The 22,834-nt window shown below is 45.1% G+C and overlaps 1 protein-coding gene across 1 annotated transcript in view; it reads right to left on the bottom strand.

The window, feature by feature from the left end:
- Positions 1-4,414: 4,414 nt before the first annotated feature.
- IL1RAP (interleukin 1 receptor accessory protein) overlaps positions 4,415-22,834 on the bottom strand; it is a gene marked incomplete at its 3' end in the record, with an annotated part of 47,255 nt that continues 28,835 nt past the window's right edge. The window contains exons 4-11 of the mRNA XM_080349333.1: positions 22,630-22,822; positions 20,690-20,855; positions 19,834-19,905; positions 18,598-18,727; positions 17,497-17,645; positions 15,022-15,171; positions 14,166-14,309; positions 4,415-5,139 (exon numbers count right to left, since the gene is read on the bottom strand). Of these exons, the coding sequence (XP_080205459.1) occupies positions 4,415-5,139; positions 14,166-14,309; positions 15,022-15,171; positions 17,497-17,645; positions 18,598-18,727; positions 19,834-19,905; positions 20,690-20,855; positions 22,630-22,822 (1,729 nt within the window). The remainder of the gene's footprint in view (positions 5,140-14,165; positions 14,310-15,021; positions 15,172-17,496; positions 17,646-18,597; positions 18,728-19,833; positions 19,906-20,689; positions 20,856-22,629; positions 22,823-22,834) is intronic.

The raw sequence follows: 22,834 nt of genomic DNA, 5'->3' as shown, positions 1-22,834 counted from the left end.
AATGGTAAATTCAAGGTCTTTGTGAATCTGTATGAGTCACTGGAGGCTCATTCTCAGAGTAATCAATATGGAATTGCCCACATAAGGAATTTCAAGGTGTTGGTGTCATAAATTATTAGCCAGTGAACATTGCTCGATGGGAGCAGATATTCCCAAATGACCTTTTCCCATCAATAGTATTTCCAGCTTGGCTGGTAACTGTAGGTGCATAGATGTGGTAGTGTTTTGTAAACATCACCCTGTGCACATTCACAGCAGGTTTTTGGTTCTTCATCCATTGACCTATAGATCTCAAAAGATGAGAACTTGTCATTGAACATGTTTCTAATGGGAGTTGGTATCTTCATGGCTGATCTGGAGATAAATAAAACATCATTTGCTAATAACCGTGGCAGATGGCACAAAGATTATCTGTCATCACTATTTCCCGCTTCATCGAGCATGCAACGTGATCTGGGTTGCCTGATGAACTGGCCCCAAGCAGATACAGTGCAGCATAACAAAAAAATTCGTCTAAGATCATGCCAATGGAGTGCTGGGGGGCACCTCAGCCATAACACCTCCTTGGAAAAGGTGTTAGAGTGAATGAGCAATGAAATCTGGTTTCCCACTGAGATGTGGTGGCATGAAGGAAAGAGTCAGTGGGAAGCAACGAATAGCTGTGGGTCAGGGACTTCAGCTCCTTGTGCAGCCCAGGCAACAGGAGAGACGTTTCTGCCACTCGCAATCTGAAAATAATTAAACATCATAGAAAAGGAAGAAAACCTTTTGGAAAACTTGCAAATAAATCTTTCATGGACAGTGGATGGCCAGACGACTTGGCAACAGCTTGCAAATGCCCCCACGGACAGAAATATCCCTGAAAAGTCTCTTTGCTGCAGCAGGGGAAGGTAGAAGGAGAAGCCTGTCTAGAAGCAAAAAACAGGCAAAAGAACAATCAGGTATGATATTAAGGGTGAGGCTGATTATTCACTTGAGCAAATACTGATGAGTTGGAAAACCCTTTGGTGTTTTCAAGCCAAATGACTTTGTGGCACATAGTTTTAGCAAAGTACAAATCATTAGCCTGATTACAGACATATCAGTGTAAACGTTGTGCCACCTGTGTCTGACCATTACCTTATCTGGTATTACACAGAATTAAAGTCATGTTCTTCTACAAACTATTCTGCAACACTTATGTGTCTCATTAACATCTTTACAAAAGGGACCTGAGTGGTGCCGTAACAGAGATTTGTGGTAGACCAACAGCAGGAAAAAAAAAAAATAGAGCAAGGATTAAGGATTTAAAGTATCTTTTCCCTATTTCTGGCATCTGTCTGTTTCTTCACAGTCGTCATCATTTGGGAAAACGTCTGCTATAAATACACTTAGATCAGATGCTCTGAGATCAGCATCTAGTGTAATAGATGAGAACAAAACTCTCGTTGTTGTGAAGAAGAGTATTTGTAGAAGTTCTTGCAGGTTGTTGAGTCATCCAGCATTTCATATGTGAAGAGCAGCCCGTTATTGGCATGTCCAGGGGAACCTGCCAGGGAGAGACCTCCTGGCTAGCAGAGATTTGCACTCAGTAAAGTGAAGACAGGTTGGTGTTGCGATAGACTAAATGACTGGCTTGTGTTCCCCAACTGCCTAGCTAGCTCTGCTCGGTGTCTTCATGACACCACCAGCCTTCCATAGGTTAAAAACCTCTGGGTAACATGGCACATTATGACCTGGTAGCCTTGTACCATTGCATGCTATAGGTAGGATATACAAGGTTATATAGGAGTTTTTACTTTAGGATATGGTGGAAATTTTCCATATGTACTAACTGTACTTCCCTCTGAACCATTCTCTTGTGAGGATTGGGTGGGGAAAGGTGATGACAGTATTGTGCGTCAGATAGGACATAAACAGATTTGCACTAATTTTCAGAGAGCAGATTTCAAACCCTGTGCGAACAGTTGCATCTGGTTTTAAAGCAGGATCTTGTGCTGATGCTCGGGGGTTATTTCCAAGCAACATGCTTAGGAAGTTGCTTGGAAATTCCCTCAAATACAACTGGCATTTGTTCTAGGGTTTAGTCCTTTTGTCCTTGCTGAGACACCCTGTCCAGCACAGCAAGGCTTCAGGCTCTGGGAGCCTGGCCTCTGGGAGCAAAGGCTCTGCACATACTCAAACCCGCTGCACCTCAGTATTTCTTATGAGAGCAACCAAAACCCTGGGTCAGTTTGGTGGGTAGTAAAAGGGGTAGTAAAATCATGCTAGCTCTGTTGAAACAACAGGAAAAGCAATGGTTTTTACCAGTTTGCATTTGTTACCCAAAAAGGCTGAGTTTGGCCATTTTATATATCTGTTACAAGCTCCAGCTGTCATTTCTTGCATCTTTGGATTACTGTAGTCAACCGAGACAACGCCATGGTCAAATAAGGGCAAAGTCTGTAAATAAAAGCTGTTTAAATACCAAAAAATAACAAATACACTCACTATGGAGGTTGACTGATTGAAAATTATTTGTGTTTTATAGCTCGTGTTTTCAGCTCTACCAGACTCATTGACAGTACCATTCCACAACTAGTTGTAAGCAACTGGAACCATTAAATATTTAGGGGTGTTTTGATTACTTCTCACCAAGCATTTGGCAATTTATCAGCTAACTTTCCAAATATCTCATTCCTGCTGCTCCTCTTTGATCACTGAGAATGGCCATGTATGGACAGAACTTTTCTAAGCCATTTAAAATGCATCTGCGTGAAATTACGAAGAAAACCATGCCTGGAGAATTTTCTGGAGTCTGAATTTCTAACTCCTATGAGCTGGTAGGGGTTTTTTTGCCCTTATTTTATTTAGATTGACTCAGCACCAGTTTTTTTCCAGTTCTGTGTCCTCGGTCTGTTGCAGCAGGGCTGTTAGGATTCAGCTCACGGAGACTTGTAACAGGAGAGCCATCAGCTGTGCTTGATCTCAGAAAGAAAGGGTGGAAGAAGTGTGAACAATACTGGGGAAGAGGGGCTGCTGAGGGAAGGAAGGCAGAGTGTGAATCATAATTGGGCTTCAGCGCTAATAAAATGGGCAAGACAAGGCCCCTTCCTTCCTCACAGCTCCAGCAATTTCTCTGAGGCTGCACCTGAGGACATCAGATAAGGGTCTGTCCCAGAGGCCACAGACACTGTACCCCAAGGGCTGAGTTCATATTTCCAAGGCAGAAGAAAAATTATTACTTGCCAACCTGAGAGGCAGCAACCAGACTGACCAGAGCAGTGAAGGACACTGTTATTTTTGTCTCAGAGAAAGAAAACAAATGCAATATATCACCTGGTCTTGGCATCAGCTGAAGCTGGACAGCTGACCCCCAGGATTACCACCCTTCCTCAGTGGGGAGAGAAGTCATTATACAAAGCAGAATGAGACAAATGAAGTTTTCATTGCAGATGAAGAGTGGGAAACGTTGCTGACAGCCAGCTCAATGGGCTGATGAAACTTCAGCCCCAGGGAGACTGTTCAAAGGCTCTTTCAATTATTTAATGAAGTGTGGTTGAGTTTTGACCCCTCAGCGCCATTGCCTGAGGTTTTCTGTGAGTGTTTTAGGTCTTGTTCCTATCCCTGAGCTCATTGACTACTCGGAGAATTTTCAAAATCGTATTTCTCTAGATTTGTAATGGTTTTCTTTCTTGTTGCGTGAAAGGCCACACAACTGACAGAACAAATTCATCATACAGAGAAGCCAGGAGAGGGACTAAGCCCAGGAGCCCACTGGCAGCACTGGGAATGGGAGGGGACCTCAGCCAGCTTGGGCGAACCACCCTCCCAGGCACCAGCTGCTGAACAAGGCTCCAGCATTTACCAGTTCCCACAGCACTTTTAACAACAGCAGGTTAAAGAAATCAGTTTTATTTAGAGAGACGGGACTTGTCTTAAAATTTTTGACCAAGTTCTTTTAAACCACAGTGAATAATGCACAATACTGCATGGTGTATTCCTGCACTGGCTGGGGCTCCCATTGCCCTCATTTGCAAAATGCAGCCTTGCACCCCCTTCTCCAGAAGTTACCACCAGGAGCACGGCTTCTTCCCCATCCCTCCATCCTGACCCCCAGCTGTCCTCCTGCATCCAATCCCAGCAGCAGCCCTGCGGCAAACATGACTACAGCTGGGGAAAAGCAACGCCAGGGAAACACATTTTCAGCTCCACTTTGCAATTTAAATTAAGTAGAAGGAGCTGTGCGTGCATCCCCCAGCCGCTGCTCTGTGTGCAGCTGCAGGTCAGTGTCTCACATCACCAGCACCGGTGATATTGCTGCAGTCCTCTGTGCTGGCATGGGACTGACGGTAACGACACCACGTCAGCCTGCAGTATCATTAAAATATCCTAGCTGAGGCTGCAGTGAGTTTCTTTTGCTTGGCCCAGACCTGCGATGCCCTCAGCCTCTTGGCTAGAGTACGTAGAAGTCATTGTTGTTCGACAGGTCACTGTAATGGCAGAGGGCGAGAGCGGGACCCTGTACCGGCGGGGGATCAGGTCGACTTCTGCCCTGAACCCCCTGTGCCGTGGGCCTGGCTGAGCCTGGCTTGCAGAGATGAGTGTCCCACTTGGGCTCAGCCACAGCCCGGTGTTTGCGCTTGAGTCTGCTGCCACCATTGCAATAGGTCCCACAACATCGGCACGTCAAGAAGTGCTTGGCTCGATGTTTGGCCATTGACACGGGGGCTGGGGCTGTTCCTCCAGGAACAAGAGTCCCTGCCATGGTGCCCCGTGGGTCAGGCTGCCCTTTCAACCGGCTCCTTCTCCTCTGGACAGTGTCCAAGCTGATGTCTGACTGGGAGGAGCAGCTCTCGTTCCAGCCGGCGCCAGCACTCAGGCTGCGCAATGGCAGGGCGAGCCGCAGCGCCTTCCAGAACTGGGAGCCGGAGCGCTTGGACTTCTCCCCCTTCCAGGTGACGAAGGAGACAGACTCCTTCAGCTGAAGGATGCTGGGGTGGGTGCACTGCAGTGGCCTGTACTCCACCACGATGAGCTTGGTGGCGATGGCGTTCTGGCACATGATGCCCAGCTTGAACTCCAGGAGGCTGATGCTCTTCTCTGTCAAGTAATCAGGACTCAGGACCACGATCATCCTGCGGCTCCTCTGGATGAAGTCAAACACGGCTTCAGTGGTATCTAAGAGTGCAAGGGCAGAGGAATTGGGGTGTACAAGAAGGAGGGAGCAGGGAGAGAAAAGCTGAAGGAATTTGGTGGCATACCTGCACAGATCCCCCCATCCCACAGAGGAAAACCTGGCATGAGCCCAGTCAGTGACTTTCGACTTCCCCACACTCCTGCCAGCAGGGACTGCAGAAGCAGCAGCAGCATTTTAGCTTTGCAGTGGGTTTTTGAGAAGGCTGAAGTGGTGAACGAGAAGACAGGATGGCAGGATAAGCCAGGACCATACTCTGACTTCTGCCCTGCATGGCATCACTGCTGCCCAGGGAAGTGCAGGTGTCTGATAAAGGGCAGGTCTTGTTTGGGAACCACCTGCCTATAGCTCTGACAGCCCTTTGCACAGAGGGAAACAAAGTGAAGCAAGCATGTAATTGTGGCACAGCTTGCACTGTCAAGGTTGAGACCCACCGCCCTCTCCCTCACGCTCTCTCATCTAGAAAAGGAAGCCTCCAAACTTAGAAAGCAAAAAATTCAGCCGTAAACATCTCCATCCATTCCTCTAGCTGTGATGGGAGGTGAAAATACTGTCCTTCAAAGCATTTATTGGGATTAATTGCAGTTTGTAAAGCTCAGCAAGATGCTGAGCTGGAATGGTGCCAGGCAAGGGCAGCATCTTTTTTATTATGAGTGTTGAAAAGCAGCAAACCTGAAGGATGTCCTTGGAATTCTATCTATGGCTTGGGATGCAGCAAGCATATTGAAGGTGTCTAATACGTGAGCAGTGGAAATAATAGGAATTAATAGGGCCATGGCACTTAGCAAATTAACCCAAGCTGATTAACAGAACTGTAAAAACTTTAAAACCCATCCACGTACTGAGTGCTGGTGCCTGAGATCGACCTGAGGACAAGGTGGTGTTCAAGCAGGACAGAGAACACTAGAGTAAGAGCTCTTACACAAACAGAAAGAAAAACCACGTAGGAATGTCTTGCAAAGAGCTGTTCTGAGGACAAGAGCTTCCTGCTGCTTCCATCACCCTTCACACTGCTAAAGCCATGATTCCTCAGTCTGGAGACTCCCCTCCCTCCCTGCCAGTGGAACACTGGTCTTTTATATAAATAAAAATAACTCTCCTTCCCTGCACGGGGAATGTCTCTTATAATTCCAGCACTTGGCTGCTTCTTTCCTTATCTCACAGAAGAAGTTGCACCATGTTGCACCTGGATGCATCTTATTTCAAGACTGTCCAGAGTAACACTTTTTTTTCAAAGATATATATGACTAGCTTTAAAACTCATCACCAGATTATTTTGGGACCAAGAACTTGGAACAGGAAAAATGATTGAACAATAATATCATAATGGAGAAAATAAAGCACTGTTTGGCTCATTAACATAATACTGGAATTTAAATCAAAGTATTTGGAGTATTTTTCTCTTGTGTACAAGGTTTGGGGGGATTTTCTTCCCTGACACACACAGGAAAACACCGATTCATTGAAACCGAAAGCAGATTATAAAGTCAGTTCTGTCAGAATCGTCACTTAATGCTGTGAAACATTCTTACCACCCTATTTCAAAGGCACAAAGAATTGGCAGCAATCTCTCAATTTACTGAGTCCAGTCCTCATTCCAATCTTTCCATAACTGGTTGAGATCTATTTTGAAATCAGTCAAGCTTCAACACGTTGTGAAAGAAAAAGCTTCTTTGCTGGTTTGAAAGGACTTTCTTTTTGAAACTGGAATTGTAGAATCACAGCAAAACATAGGCAGGAGCAGCCCCTGGGAGGTCACCTATTCTACCTGCCTGCTCAAAAAGGAAAGGTTCAATTAATGTGAAGGACTCCAACACTGCCAAAACAAAATGTTTTGATTGAGCTGACAGTGATAGTTTTCTTTTATCAATCTTGAATTTGCAACACCTTTTGAGACTCAGCATTTTTTTGGCAGGGAAAATGCTCAAATTCCCGAAGATAGATTTCACTTGTGAGAATGGGGTGCATTTAGACTTGACTGAGCAGGGTACCTTGGGATGTCCAGTTTACAAAATCCTGAGTGGCCATTTCACAGTGTGCAGATAAGATGGTTCCTCCCAGTGGTACCAACGGCACAGGATGGGAAAAGCAGCAAGAATGCTGTGGGGGTTTGGGTACCAACAGAGCTGGAAATAAGATACTCCTGGAGATCTGCTTTATACTAAAAAATTCCATCTTTACTAAATAGTTACAAAGGACACCACGTATTTTGTTGATTACTTGTGTCTCCCCTAATGCACCCCAGAAATGTGACAAGAAGAGCCACACATTTGTCCCAGATCAATAAAAACTGTGGGGTCATAGATCCCATATGCATACCCCATAGACCCTAAATCCATAGATTGGCACAATAATCCATTTTGGTCATGTTGTGGAAGTGCTAGGCTCTCTCTCAACTTACCTGCTAGCATGCAAACAAGGGAAAAAGCCAAGAAAGCGGCTTGGATGAGAAAACATGAAGCTGAATGAACCTTTTCTACGCAACTACCTGGAGGGTGATGAGCAAAGCAGCTTAAGAGGCAGTTTGATTTCTGTGGTTAGGGCAGATTTCCAAGATTTCTGTTCAACACCCTGGCTTGGTCTCTCAAGCAGAGATTGTGTTTCCTTCCCATCTTTCTATCCTGTGATTACCAAATGAGTACTCTTCAGGTCAGAGACTCTCCATGTGTGCATGTCCACTCCTGGGTGACATCTGAATGATGTGTGTCACTGTGTTTCTGACTGCATGGCCCTGGCAGCAGCGGTGGTGTCTCAGGATCTCTGCAGGCACACCATGAAACAACCAGGAAAATGCCCCCCTCTAAGAAGGTGTCCCCAGATGATCTTGATACTTGGAATACACACAGCCATCTTTCTTTAACAGCCTTTTGCAGACATAATGGGGAGGAAAATGATACTTATGAGAAATGCACAAGGACTGAAATGCAAAAGTGAAAATGTTTTATTGAACAGCAAAATAAAATAATACTGACACTTCACAGACCAAATAACACAAAGGCAAAAAAAATATACAGAAAAGAGAAGGGAAAACTCTGGAACAGCTGTACGACATCAAATAGCACGGGGAGGGAAGATGGTTTTTTTCCAATTTGTGCCACACTGTTTCCCCACGAAATAACAATGAGGAACTTTGTATGAGCTGCATATTGATAAATGTTAGGTTAGAGCACAGAAACCCAAATGAATCAACTGAACTAGACAGATGCTGTGACAGAATCCCATGATGGAAACCACATGTGGCATAGGATGAAATGGCAGGTGTGTTTGAGCTGCTTTGCAGATCTGTGCTACAGCTGGGACTGGGGTTTACCCCTGGCCTGACAGCTCCCAGCAAAGCCAGTGGTAAAGCTCCCAGGGGAGCAGAGCCCAGTCCTGCGCTATTCCTTCCACATTGCTCTCTCTGGACCTCTCGAGCCCCCTTGAAACCATCACACCTTTTTTGGGTGCTCTGCTGTTGTCTCTCCGCAATCCTGTTCTGGGGTTGCAATGGCACCAATGGCCACTGCAATGTATGCCAGAGAAGGTCCTGGTCCATTGTCTGTTTGGAAAACTCTTCAAATAAAATCAGCAAAATAAATAAGGTGGATTTAACTTCCTAAAATAATCAGACTAACTAAAGCATCAGCAGAAGTTCTCTTGGTACCTCAGCCAAAAGTGAGATGTGATGTGGTGAGGTCTGGGATGTTAATTGAATTTATGCGTATTTTCGAGTCAATTTTTAAAAAATTAAATTGGAGTCTAACACAATTCTACTTTGGCCTCAGGGCCTTCCCTCTGCCTGCAGATCTGGCAGCTGATTACAGGAAAGCTGAAAACAAACAAAAAGGTGAAGCTGGGCAAAATGACACAGCTGTGATGGCTTCACAAAGCTGAACATGGTTTTGGGTACTATCTCATACAAATGAAGCTTTCTGGAGTAATGGAAGCAGCTCTGCTCCTCCACAGGCAGCCACAGTAGAAAACCTCGTAACAGCAAAGCTTTTAAGCACCTCTGAGCAGATGAAGAGCTCCTCTGCTTTCAGCCAAGCTGCCTGCAATTTTACCGGCTTAGAGCACGGCTTACTTGGGGCGGAAGGATTGAGAAGGTGGTGAGAAAGCAGCTTTTTTTGTTCCACATTTGTACAGTACCTATCCAACAGCATGGGTAGCTGTGGCTCCCCACTGTCATAGAATAATGTTATTAATCACAGCAGGCTAAGAGCAAGAGGTTTTGCTGATGCCAGGATTCAACCCCACACCTTTAAAGCTGGGCTGTTTACTGGGATGCCCTTGAACCTTCTGGCTCAGCTGGGGGAATAATGCAGAGACTCCAATTTGTAGTGCCTTTTTAATGCCATTATGAATGGCTATGCTTTACCCACTGGATACTAACAGAGCGAAAGCATGCGTCAGAGGTGACTCAGGAGCAACCATTATCAATGAAAAATAAGCATGCACTTAGTGTGCGTAATACTAAACTCCACAATGAAGGGGGCAGGCCCTTGCATCGGGAGCTACAGGAGTATGGAGACACCTCCAGAGCTTGTAATTTTATGTGAAAACATTGTGAACAACAGTACTGGTCAATGCCAGAATCCCGCTATGCTTTGGTCTGTGCTACAAGGGAATGGACACTCCCCTCCTTAGTCTGAAAAGCCTGTTTGCAAAGAGTTAACTCACCAGATCCTCTCCTATGCCTGCTCCCTTCATCAAAGTGAGGACTGGTACTCAGTGGTTTTGTAATTTCCATTTTGTGCAAAGGTTGCAGAAGCTGAGATACAACCTCTGCTCTGCAGGTCTGGGCTGGAAACAGCATGGCCAAGGCTAGTTTAAACCTGAGCCCTGAATTACCCCTTGTCCTATCACAACAGGCCCTACTAAAAAGTCTGTCCTCATCTTTCTTATAAGCCATATTTAAGTACTGAAAGTTCAAAATAAGGTCTCTCCAGAGCCTTTTCTTTGCTAGGCTGAACAACCCCAACTCTCTCATCTTTTCTTCATAGTCTTACCCGGCTGGACAGAGCTAGTAGTTTTTAATAAGTTCAAATAAGTTTGTAGGGTCATCTGGGGAGCTGGACATATATGCAGTGTCATTCCAGAGGCCCTGGCAGCACCTTGCATGGTGCTTTCCCCCAGCCAGCAGCACAGAGAAAGTAGGTAGGTTCAGTAGTAAATTGGGGTTCTTTGCGGTGCTTGTGAAGTCCCTGAGTTTGCTTTACAAAGAAACATCTCTCAGACATGCGCCATGGCCTGTACTAATGAGATATTTTCCTTGGATTACAAGCATTACAGCTCTGAAGGGGCTGGGGTACTTGGGAGACTGCAGAGTCCCAAAGACTGACCACTTATTAGTAGAAATGCTACAATACAAATAACTGCCATTTCACATTGCCAAACTATCAGAATGTACTTGATTCTACAGAAATGTGGAGAGCAAAGATGAGAAGCCTCAAGAGTCTATGCTACCCCCACTGAAGCAGAAACCTGTGATCCCTAAATGATAAGGACTATATAGCTGGGACAGGTATGAAAGGCTTTATACTGGAGCCACCTTTCAAACTGTTCCACAGCCTCTGTGACTGGGACCAACAACCAGGAAGGAGTGGAGCCATTTAGGAGAGGAAAGGAGCTCTGTCCCAGATGCTAACAAAGGTCCCACAGGAATCAGGGCTACTGGCCTATACAGACACCACGCTATCACAAGGTGCTGGCTGCATCCCACCAGGATAGCCCAGATTAGATAGACCCTGAACCCAGGGCTTGTGCGGTTGATGACAAGGATGTGCATTTGCAGAGAGGAGGTGTATGCATCTTTGGTCTCTCTACTACCAGGGCAGTAGAAAAGCTGCAGGGAGGAATGACTGTCCTCTGAAATGCTTGGGACACAGTCCTTCATGGCAAAAACCCTGAGTTCCTTCCCACTCCCTGGCCTAACTTGTGGATTTGGGGGGTTTATTTTGTTTTGGTGTTAAACATTTTTCAGGCATATGTATGAGCCTATCAAGGCTCAAACTCCTATTTTTTTTCACTGGCATTTCCACCTGCAGCTGCTTCCAGAAACTGCTGTTTGGGAACTTGGATTTCTCGCCTTTCCATTTAATGACAGTCAAGGCCGCTTTGGCCTGCTTCAGCTCCTTCACTTTGCTCTTCTTGATGGCTTTGTACTGCACTAGAATGACTTTGATGTTGCCCTTGGAGGCCATATTCTCTAGACCAGCCTTGAGCTCCAGCAGGGCTTGTGTCCCCTGCAAGACGTAGTTGGGGCTCAGGACAACAAGCAGACGTCGGCTTTTCTGGATGAAGCTGAGGGTTTCGTCTGTGACAACTGGGAGAAAGAAACATTGAGGCAGTTAGTGATGGCCAAGAACATATTGGTGAGCTGCTGCCATGACACCACGTGTCTCTTGAAAAGGACAATAAAATCTCTTGGAGGCCCTCTCTAGAGACCATACTGGTGCTTCCCAACCCTGCAACTGATTCCACAGAGGGCCTCCTACACCACAGCTGGTACCCACTGCCCCATACAATGACATCTTCTACTCACAGCCCCACGCTGCCTATGGATGTTTCATCCTCCCATGATACACAGAGATGCCTGAGGTAGCTACATCTAAAAGGCACTGTACTACAAGGCAAAGACACCACCCAAGGCTGTGAAGATGCCAGGTAGCCAAGAGGGATGCTCTGATAGGCTGTGATTTAGCTTCCTTCTGGTGAGAGCGAAAAAAGAGGCTCTTTGGAGCTAAGCAGGAAAATTGCCAGGTGGACAACACATGACCTCAAGGAAAAGACTCAGCCTGAAAAGGCGCTAGGAAGTCTGAATGCCTATACTTACATCCTCCTCTGGCAGATGTCCAGAATGACTCTGGGTAATTCCTTCACTCCTCTTGCCTCAGTTTCCCCACACCAAACACACACAATAAGTATCTACACCCTCCCTGAGCATCCTCATGGGTTAATTTGCTTTGGAAATACTACCATCTCAACTCCTGTTACTCATCCAGCTATTCCTGTTGATGTCATCAATGAAGGTAAATTTGAGTGTTTCCAGAAATGACAAGTAAACTGCTCTGAGGACTTTTAATGAAGTGTCCCAAAAGTGACACCCCTTGAGCTGGAGACATGTCATAGCAACTGTGGATCCTCTTTAATTTTCTAACATCTACAGGTAGACTGTCCTTAGGTACCTTTCTGTAATTAATGTGAAAATTCCTTGTAAGTGTGAATCCCAGCGCTTGCACTCTCTGCTGCAGGATCTCCTACACTTCATTGACAAGGCAACGCTCTTGACTGGTCAGAAAATGCAATGGAGAACAAAATAATGCTGACAAGAAACTTCATTTAGCTGTCAAGCACATTTGATTAGTTCCTGTCAGCAAAATCAGGATAATCCATCTCTCACTGTTTCTTCATCAAGGACAACATAACTCTCTACCTGTAACACAGATGCACACTGTGGAGGCATGACACCAGCTGACAAAAGCTGTTCCCTATACCCACTGTGCTTCCCCAAGAAGGACATTAGTTGAATCCTAAGCTAAGCAGCAATGGGGAAGCCTCAGAAGTGTTGCAAAGGGCTGTGCGATGACAAGCCACCCAGGCAGTGTTCTGGAAGGCTGGTGCTGGGTTGAGGCTGGCAGTGACAGCCACAGCGAGTGGGGATGGGTGAAGGGCAGGGAGCCCAGGAGAGCTGTGATGAAAGGAAAATGAAGGGAAGGATGGCAAAAAGCAGCAGAGAGAACAGGAGGGAGATGTATGTCTTGAGGAACAACTGGTGAGAAAAGCTCACAGCAAACCTCCTACGAGCCTGGTGCTGGCATCAAGCAAAGAGAGGCTGGAGGGTGTCCTGCCATGTCATCCAGGCTCTCCCTAAAAGGAACAGCACCAGAACTGCAGCTGTAACCCTGTCCCCTGAGGCACATGTATTTATTTGCCCTCAAACTTACATGTGCTGTGTCCTAGCAATGATCTAGGAGACAGAAACAGAAGACCCCAGACTGATTCTGCTCCCTCTATCACGCAGCTGGACTGGACTCCAACAGTCCCTCTTGTCCTACCCAAAAGAGACCCCAATGGATTTTATCAGCCCAGGTTCTGTCATCAATGGCAACCTGACCCAAAGCCTGTGAATTCAAAGTGGGGTGGTATGCATGGGCAAAAGTTCAAGTTTTGAACTTTCAGTAGGCATCAGGGATCATACAGCCCACTCACCCCCAGGACACAGAAGTGTTGGCTAGATTTGTGCCCTTGCTGTGGCACCTCTGTGACCATATGCATATCTGGAGAGTTTCACAAACTTCCATTCTTAGTGATTCCCTGCATCCCTCCAGCAGACACTGTGGCCAGAACCTTGTATGTTTTAGCTTGAAGCCGTGGAAAAAAAAAATTACATTTTAGTGAAGAGTCTCGCTACCTGCAACAGAGTACTCTTAATCGTAGCAACTTAATTATATGCCATGTCAGACACAGACACTATAATTAATGAGGGTGAGTGGGAGGCCTTCTGGGAGGGCATGTGATCTTCTCAGTGACGTTGGCACAGTGTTCTCCACACCTTCATGCAGCAGACACTCCTGGTTTTTACAGACACTCACAATTACCTTGCTGTGAACTATCAGTCTGGTCCAGGATCACACTCCCCCTGCCTCTTTTCTTTCTAGCCTTGCCTTTATTCCCTTTCTTAAGGCAGCTCAGGGCGTTTGCATGAAGGTCAGTGGTCCAGTTCCCTCATGTTGATACATCAATCACTTCTGCACATCACTCCTGTGGGGAGCAACTCAAATGACCAACCACCACCACTTGCTCACCGCAGCCTTTTTGGTGGCCTGGAGTATCTGTGACATTGTCACATGAAGCAAAAACGTTAGAAGGTACCACCAAGAATGTGTTTATGCAAATGGAGAAAACAAACCCAAAACAAAAACAAAGGATAAAGTTAATCTGGATAGGTCAGTTCCTATCAATTATCAGTACCTCAAAGAACAACGAAGAGAGGTTGCACATAGAACGCAGCCCTCTGTGAAATACTCACTTCCCCCAGGGAGGCTGTCTCTGTCAAAGATACACAGCTTGTACCCAAACTCATTCTCCAAGACTCCCCGCAGTGTCAGCAGCACAAATTCCTCCTCCTCCGCGTTGCGTGCGTAGGACACGTACACATCGTACTCCTTCCCGTCTGAGCATTGGGAGCACAGAAAAACACAAATAGCAGAAGAGACACTTGTGATACTGCACATGCTGAGCCTTCGACTTGCTTCCCGGGAAAAGCAGATATGAGGGCTCGCTTTGAGCCCAGGCACCGCAGGTTGAGACACATTGATTTCTATAGTTACAAGACAGAAGCGTTGCCTCTTTGACTAACCAGCCTGAACATGAAGGTACCGAGACGCTGCTGGGTCTCTGAAGGCATGAGATCACAGCAAGATGGTCAAGCCATTCTGTCCAGTGTCCCTTTGTCTTTTGACATCTCTGACATTGCTTCCCCTCATTGCTGTCTATCCACATGAGCAGTCCCGCCAGACAGAGACTTGTACCCTGCCTACACCTTCCAAAAGCCACCGCAGTCCCTTGGCAGGTTCACACCACAAACTGTGAGAGCTCGAACATCCTCCTCATGCTACAGAGGAAGAAATCTCAGCTCAGAGTCCCAAGAGATGAACTCCCAGTAACACGGAAGATATGAAAGAACTGAGGACAAAAGAGTGACTTCCATATCCATCCTTTTAGATGCCTTCCCACATGTTAAAGCAAATCACCCTGGATTCGTAAATCCTTACATAGAGTCACTAGAGAAACCAGGGACTTACTGAAACTCGATGACTTATCTTGCCCATGAAGGGTCTGGCCTGTAGCAGGATAAAATAAATATAAGCCCTTTAAGTCCTTACCTAGGATGGTTTCATCTGTTCCAAAATGAGCCCGATAGAAGAGGACCATTTCAAGCCAATAAGCATGATAGATGACTATCAGCACCACAACGAGCAGGACGGTTGCCCCCAGTCCACAGGCCAGCTCCACGGTGTACTTCGGTGCTACAACTGGATTCAAAAAGAAAGAGGGGATCTGGTTTACCAAACAGGTTGAGCTTTCAGCTAAGCAGAAACAAGCTTGTGTCACATGCAGCTGAACATAACAGAGGAACAGCCAGGAGCCAAGCTGGCCCTTCAGAGGAGGGTGGCCAAGCCAAGGCTTTTGTGGCAGGACACGTGATGGCTGGCCAACCTGGAGTCCCCATTCTGGGTTACTAGGTCTGGTTGGGCTGGCAGAGCAACTCAAAGCACAGGCTTGACTTCTGTCTCTAAGCAAGACCCTGAGAGCAGCCAGATGGTAGAATAACCTACTGATGGGAACCACCCGCACAGTCCAAAGCCAGCTCATGAACGTGACCTTCTCAGCAGCATATGTACACTCTTACGGCAACACAACATTTACTTCTAGGAGAGCCAACCAAAGCTCACCTGCAACAAAATAAAGGCAATGGCCACCATTTTCCCTCCATAAACACACATAGTTCTTGTGGTTTGCCCCAGACTGACAGCAAGGATATAACTGGCCATGGCCTGATTGTTTCCTACCAGGAAAGAAGAATCATAGTTCCTTACAGAAAAGCTGAAATGCTTCTAATCAAATAGAACAACCTATCAACATCAAGCCAGGACATTACAGCCCCATCCCCCTCCAACTCATACAGTGTCTGTCACACCACTGCTGCTTCTTTGTATTAAGGACAGAAAATAACTCTTCTAACTGTATCCCTGGGCAACTCTCTTTTTGTGGCGATTCAGGTAACAGCTGACATGCACACTGGCAAACTGCATGATGAAAGAACAACAGTGAGTAGAAATATCAGCAAATTCCAAGATTTTACTAGAAACTGAATTACAAAAAAAGAAAATTGAAACAATTTAGCAACTTTCATTAGGTAATGAGCAGCAGAAGTACATGAAAAAGAGAGGGAAATCTTCCAGAAAAAGCAGGAAATGTATATAACCTAATGTAATGAAAGAGTTGGAGCCAACATATATAGATACTTGCTAAAAACTGGAAGATAAGTGCTGAGGGGTTAGGTTCTGGCATATCTGATGTTCCTGTGCACAGTGGGATGGTCTGCAGTGAGCTTAGTTGAAGGTTGCTCTGCCAGCAGTGGTTGCAAAAGGTTCTTGGATTTTGCTATGAAGAGAGCATGAAAGAGGGGTGATGAATAATCAGATCTGCTCTGAGCAAACCCACTCAACTGTTCAAGAGCCAATGAGGGAGGGAGAGAGAGGATAATACAGATCAGTCTACTAAAAAACAGCATTTAGGTGGTACTGCTGTATAGAGAAAGAATCTGAAGATTTTAGATTTGCTTCTGCTACATATACAAACATTATCATCCCTCAAGAATTATGTATGTAGGATGAACACACTGGCAGATGGTTCCAGCCTTTGTCAGTTGTGTGTTTGGTCTATCGATCTTTCCCAGTGATCTAGAAAAGGTTTGTCTCAATGGAATGGGACTAAGAAGGAAGGAGGATAAGTACCAAGAAGAGAAAGAGCTCGTCCAGGAAAGGACTCTGTGATCCTTCCCATTTTAAGAGGGCAGAGTGGGGGGAAGGAGGTGTCTGGCATGGGCTACACAAGGCAGGGCAGCATTCCTCATGGGAGAGGGAAGGTCTGACCTACAGCAAGCAGGTATTGAAGCTCTAGATAAGGTTGACAAGAGAAATATCCACCTCAATCAGGAAACATCACATACTTATAGTGAAGGCTCAGTTCTTATTACTGAGAGGTGGGTCTGAGAAATGTGAGCAAAATCTTTGATGCAAGAAAGATGTAGGAAAAAACCCACACTCAACAGGGCTAGATCAGTCCATACCATCCATGCTGAGGTGGCTGTATCTAGACTGGAGCGTCATGGCAGCAAGGAGTAAAACCACTGAGAGTTGTGGTTAGACTGTCTCACTCCTTGAGCAACGTCAGCAACTTCTGGAGAATGACAACCAGTGGCTGCTGCATCATGTAAAACCCTCACACGATCAAGTAACCTAATATCATTTTCAAGCACCCTGTCCCCTCGGGTCTGCTTCAATTGTGGTAAACAGATGGGATGAGAACAAGAGGTCTATCCACTCGTTTCTCTCCTCAAGCACTTTACCATGGTTAGGGTGCATATGACTTACATCCTTTGCTCCCTGTCTCCAAGCAGTGGTGCAGTACAACAGCAATAATACAGCGGTGTAGAGAGAATAGTGTGTGCTGGGGAAAAAGGCCTGATGGAATTATTTGTTCCTGTACTGTTTTTCAGGGCAAGGCTAAAGGCAGGACCGACACCTGCTTTTAAGCAAGCCTCATCTCACACCCATGCTCTGCAAGTCTTTTACCTTTCATTTGCACTACGGCCTGGCTATGGTCCTCGCCTCTGGCATTTCTGGCATAGCAAGTATAATTCCGTTTCAAGTCCTCTGGTGTGGCTTTTGCAACTGTTAGAGTCCTTATGATAGTTTTGTCTTCAAAAGCCCTAGTAATTTCACTGTAAAAGAAAAAGTAGGGCATTACATATGTGAAACAATATGCACCAGGTTCTTAGTGACAAACAGTCCTTTCCCTGATATAACCCAACTCTCTAAAAAAAAAACCCAAAAAACACCTAAGCTGATATTTATAAATCAATAAGACTTCAGATTTTAATACAGCTGCAGCTGTTTCTTTATCTGTTTTTTCTTAGTATTTTTTTTGCCATTCATAATTTCCTCATACTGCAGCTGTGTCACATTGCATTTTACAGATAAAGAAAGTTTTTGCCTACAAAGCAACAAGATCTCAGGAACTCAGACTTCAGAGGCCAAGTCACATTCCCTGGGCAATCCCGGATGAGTCACTTTGTCTCTCTCTGCTTGAATTGATCATCTGCAAAATGGGGATAATAGCATTTCCTTTTTCTACATAGGTTTGCAAACTAATTGAGGTAGCGATTGCCCTTGACACTCCGCAAATGGGACTCTCAACCTCATTTGGGTTTCTTCATCTAATTGAATGTCTATTCCTTCTAATCAATATTATATATAATATTACATTTTTGTTTTCAGCTTCTGGTTTTTTTAAACATTTTTATCACTTATGCTATTTGGGAACATTTCTCTGAATAAAACTGTGTCTGCCCCTGGTTTAGAAGTCTGACAAGAGCACCAGCTGTTGGCACCGCTGCCAGAACCTAAACAAGTGACGATTTGAACTGGTAAACAAAGGTCCCTCAAAAACTTCTGTAAGATGAGATGCTGTCGACGTCTGGAGGCCTCCTCCCTAGAGTTCCTGGTGCTCAACATGGCACGGTGCAGACACAGGAATTTCTGATTAACAGGGACACGGGGGACTCCACGTTCTCTTGCAAAGGAAAATGGGACTGTAGCATGTCTGTGCTCACACCCCTTTGCAGGATCCAAGAGAGAGTCAGATACAAATGAAGGTTCACATTAGTATGTTACCTTTGTGTGACTTTTATCTTGGGGTCCACGATGTCATCTGTGCTTTTCCCATCTATGGTCCACCACACCTCAGTCCGGGAATCCTTCAGGAAGGTGAAGAAGACCTCACAGGGCAGAACAAGGTCCTCTCCTGGGAAGAAAGGACCATAGTGAGGTGTTGCAAAGCAGGAACAGAATCACCCTGGCTTTTGTGCTTTCCAGTGATCTTACCAGCCTGAGCTCTGCCTCCCTTCAGGAGGGAATGAGGCCAACATCCATCTTCAGACATCTGATAACAGTTTAGCACACCAGACATGTTGATTTATGACAGAAAAATAAATAGAAAAAATATCCTGCCTTTTCAAATATGTTAAAAACTCCTTGACTGCACCAAGTCACCCATCCAAAGGGAGATGCTCCATGCCAACCACTTCCCTGTGTTTATCATCCCCACTGCACAAGGCATAGATGCCATAAAGTGAAGGATCCAGCTCCAAAAAACACTTTTGTGTGGGAACACTTGTTCAGGCATTTAGCTTCCCCTCAAGGTTAGGCTTAGGAGTGTGAATATTTTTGTGATCAGCCTGTGGTTTTATCTTATAGAGTGGCTATGGAAGAAGTCTGACTTTCTGAGCCAAAAAAGCTGTGCTTTAAAGTGAAAACTCTACTGCTAATCATCATCATTGGCACCACATTTATTACAGCAATGTAACGGGACATGATCCATTCAAGATAGGGAATTGCTTCAAAGAGCCATCAGTCTAAACAGATGGGGTGGGGGAGAGGGTGTGGTTCCCCATCCCATAATGATGTGAGGCCAGCAAAAGGAGAGCTCTCATTAATTAGGAAGCAATCAGCCAAAAAGTGGCCAGAAGGCTGAAGCCACTGAGGGGCTGAACAAGGGAGGGTTGGAGCAAAGCACAGCCAGGGACTGAGACAAGGTCCTACAGGAACTTCTCTAAGCAGTCGAGGGTCCCTGTTTCATCTGCTTCTGCAGTCCTGCATCTCCATGCCTGAGTATCTATCTTTATCTGTGCTTGCAAAAATAAACTTCGAAAGCTGTGCTGTCCTATTCCGGCATAAAAAACTGGAACTCAATGCTGTCTGCCAGGAAACTTGCAGCAGCTCATGTGCTCTGTAAGGGAAAGCACCGGGGATGCAGTGGAAGGGGAGAGCTGCTGTGCCTGGCTGGGTCTCCATGTCCCCGCAGGCTGGCTGCCTAGGCAGCAACAGCAGGCAGAGAGCATTGCACTTTACCTGCTTCGAGTTCGTAGACAACTTTCTCATTTGGAGAAGAGAACTGTGGTGGCAAGGCCTTTTTTGGAGATCCTGTGGGAAAGAACAGAGAGCCCCCCATGGAGACCCAGACTCCAGGAGAACCTGGGGTCCTTGCAGCCTCACTCATTATGCCCTTACATCCCACTGCACATGTCCCAGTCTAACTTGCGATACAATCCTGCTGCAGAGTTCCATGCAAAGAGAAATCTAATCCTAGTCCCCAAACTCAAGGCCAGACCCAGATTTTGAGGCTCCTCCAAAGTTTAGGTAACTCTAGAAACAAATTTTTGGGCCTTTCATGTCAGAAGAGCTCCACACCCCTCTCATCTCCCACAAGACACAACCTGTACCAGTTTGTTTTTATTGCTGCTTCTGAAAAACAAGATACAAACATCATTTCCTGTCACAAGTATTTAATTCAGCTCTTAAAGCAGCCATTGCCGTGGGACTCAGAATGGATATAATGGGACAACCCCACAAATAATGTCAATCAAATGGCACAGGAGTCAAAAATTCGCAAGAATGTCAGGGTTATGCACTCACATGCCAGCAGAGGGTACCCCTGGCCATGTCATTGGCTGTACCTCACCAGCCTAAGTGTGGTCACCCTCTGTGGTGCTTGTGACATTTGACATGGTGGTGAGTAGAACCTTCAGGGCAACATGTCCTGGACAGACACACAAGGCCAACCCCAGCAAGCAAAAGTATACCACATCGGTTGGGTAATGCATATTGAGCACAACCACAAATGAATCCTATAACAGCCTCTTCTAGCTGTTTTCACCACTTCTACAATTATCCACATGCATTTTACAGATTTTAAAGTCATTCTTACCCACGACCTTCATCTTTATGGTTCTGGTGAGATTATAGGCTCTTCCATGGTCCTTGAATGTCACAATACAAGTGTAATTCCCTTCATATATGCTGCGGACAATGCCGATGACAAACCTGGGCCCTCGGGGGTATCGTTCATTGAAGTTATGCACGAAGTTGCAGTTCTGGAGTCAGGCAGAAAAACAGTTGAGTTTTAGGACTCAAAAGTAAAGATATTTGTTTAAATGCTACTACAAAGATCTGTTTTTAAACTATGACTATGATACTTGGGATTGTGATGCAGGTCAGACCTAAATACTGTGAACTTTGAGCACGTTGGAATAAAAAAGCTGATATGTTCACCTTGAAAATGAGGTGATGAAGCAGATAACCCTAACAGTTTTACCCCACCTTAAATACAGACAATTTTATAAAAGAGAGATCTCTGATCCAGAAGTACATTTGCAATCAAGGTGAGCACCTCTAGCGAAGAGGGAATGTAAAAAGAGAAAGGAAGAAAATAGTGATGTATTCACAAATTGACACTATGGCTAAAGGACATGTCCCCCATTGATGTCAGCATATCTAACTCTTTCAGGACTAATCAAGCTACCCTGAGTGACTTCAGCTGAGATTGAGGCCCCAAAATCGGCAACTGGCAAACAAAAATCTATAGTACAGAAGCCTTAATAACTCTTCTCTTCTGTCAGGCGAGGCAGGAAACTTCTGCTAAGTATCAAGCTAGAGATCCGTTTTCAGAAAGGGGTTATGCAGATAACACCGTGACTGTCATAAAACCCAAAGATGTGCAGACTTTCTAAGAGATTATTTATGAATGGCACATTTCCAAATCAGATACATTCTCACAGGCAGTTTAAGGCAGGGGTCATATACCATTTTTAATGATTTTTATTAGGCATGAGATGACTTGCTGCCTGAAAAATTACTTCCATGGGGCTTATTGTTTCATTCTGCTAATTGATTGTTGAGATGTGAATTTCAATTAATGGTACAAGTAAAACATTCCAACTACTAGAGTGAAACTGCTCCTCTTCGATAAAAGCGTAAGCTTTTCCTGAAGGGTTTTAGAGTTTTGTTTTTTTTTTTCTTTTGGGGTAATTTTTTCATTTATCTATTTTTTTAGTCAGATATATTTGTTGCCAACTTTATTATTAAGTTCACTAATATAGAACCTTCTATTTAGAAATCAAAAAGCACTTTATAAGCAGCTAGAGAATTCAGTCCCCTAAGCCTCTGGCTGCACATCCCCTGAGAATTCTTATTCTCACTTGACTAAAGGCATCCACCTAGAGAAAAACCCTGAGGTCAAAATTTAATAAAATTGAGTAGTAATTCTCTAGGAAAGAGCCTAAGGATGGCTGGAAACAGCCCAATTATCAGAGCAGGCAGGGTAGGGGTGTCTCTATCTTCATAAAAGAGGTTTGCTGGCTTGTGTCAAACAGAACATCCATGGTCCTGGCAGAGGCTTGATGTACAACTTCATTTCCTGACCTCAAAGGATTTTGGAAAGGATGCCATTTTCATTAGCAGGTGGTGTTTGGTTTTATTTGTTTGTTTTGGGTTGCGGTGTTTGTTTTTTGTTTGTTTGTTTTTACAGAAAAGGGAATATGAATCACAGTTTCCTTTACAGGGAGATAATGCCTTGCTTACGTTGCAGGTCAGGTGTACCGCCAGCAGCTAAACTGAAGCTCCTAAATCCCTGCTAGAGCATTCTCCACTCATGCATGCTGGTAAAAAAAAATCCAGTGTTAGTTCTCAATTTTATTTAAGTTCCTCCAAGGGTAGTTCTATCCTTGAACTCAGAGAAAACAAAGCTCTTAGAATTAGTAAAGCTGCATTAACAGCTTAATTGCTGTGGAGACACTGAAATATAGCTCCACGATTCTCATGTCAACCATTGCTTTTTCAGATACAACAAAGACAAAAAGTCCTTCTTACGAAGTACCACTTGACAGTTGGTGTTACACTGGCAGGGTAAAACCCATCAATATCTGGACAGATGATCTTCTCATCGGCGTCCTCCAAGTAGAGCATCTGCTCAGCAGGTTTTATTGAATGGCTCACACAAGAGTGTGGGTCTTTTGCAACAACCTCCAAGGGAAATGCAACTTTGCTGCAGTAAGTGGTATTTCTAAGGAGAGAG

Source organism: Nesoenas mayeri, assembly GCF_963082525.1.
Source record: "Nesoenas mayeri genome assembly, chromosome: 9".
Lineage (NCBI taxonomy): Eukaryota > Metazoa > Chordata > Aves > Columbiformes > Columbidae > Nesoenas > Nesoenas mayeri.
Note: the sequence above shows the minus strand (reverse complement) of the source record. Positions and strands in the feature narration are given on the sequence as shown.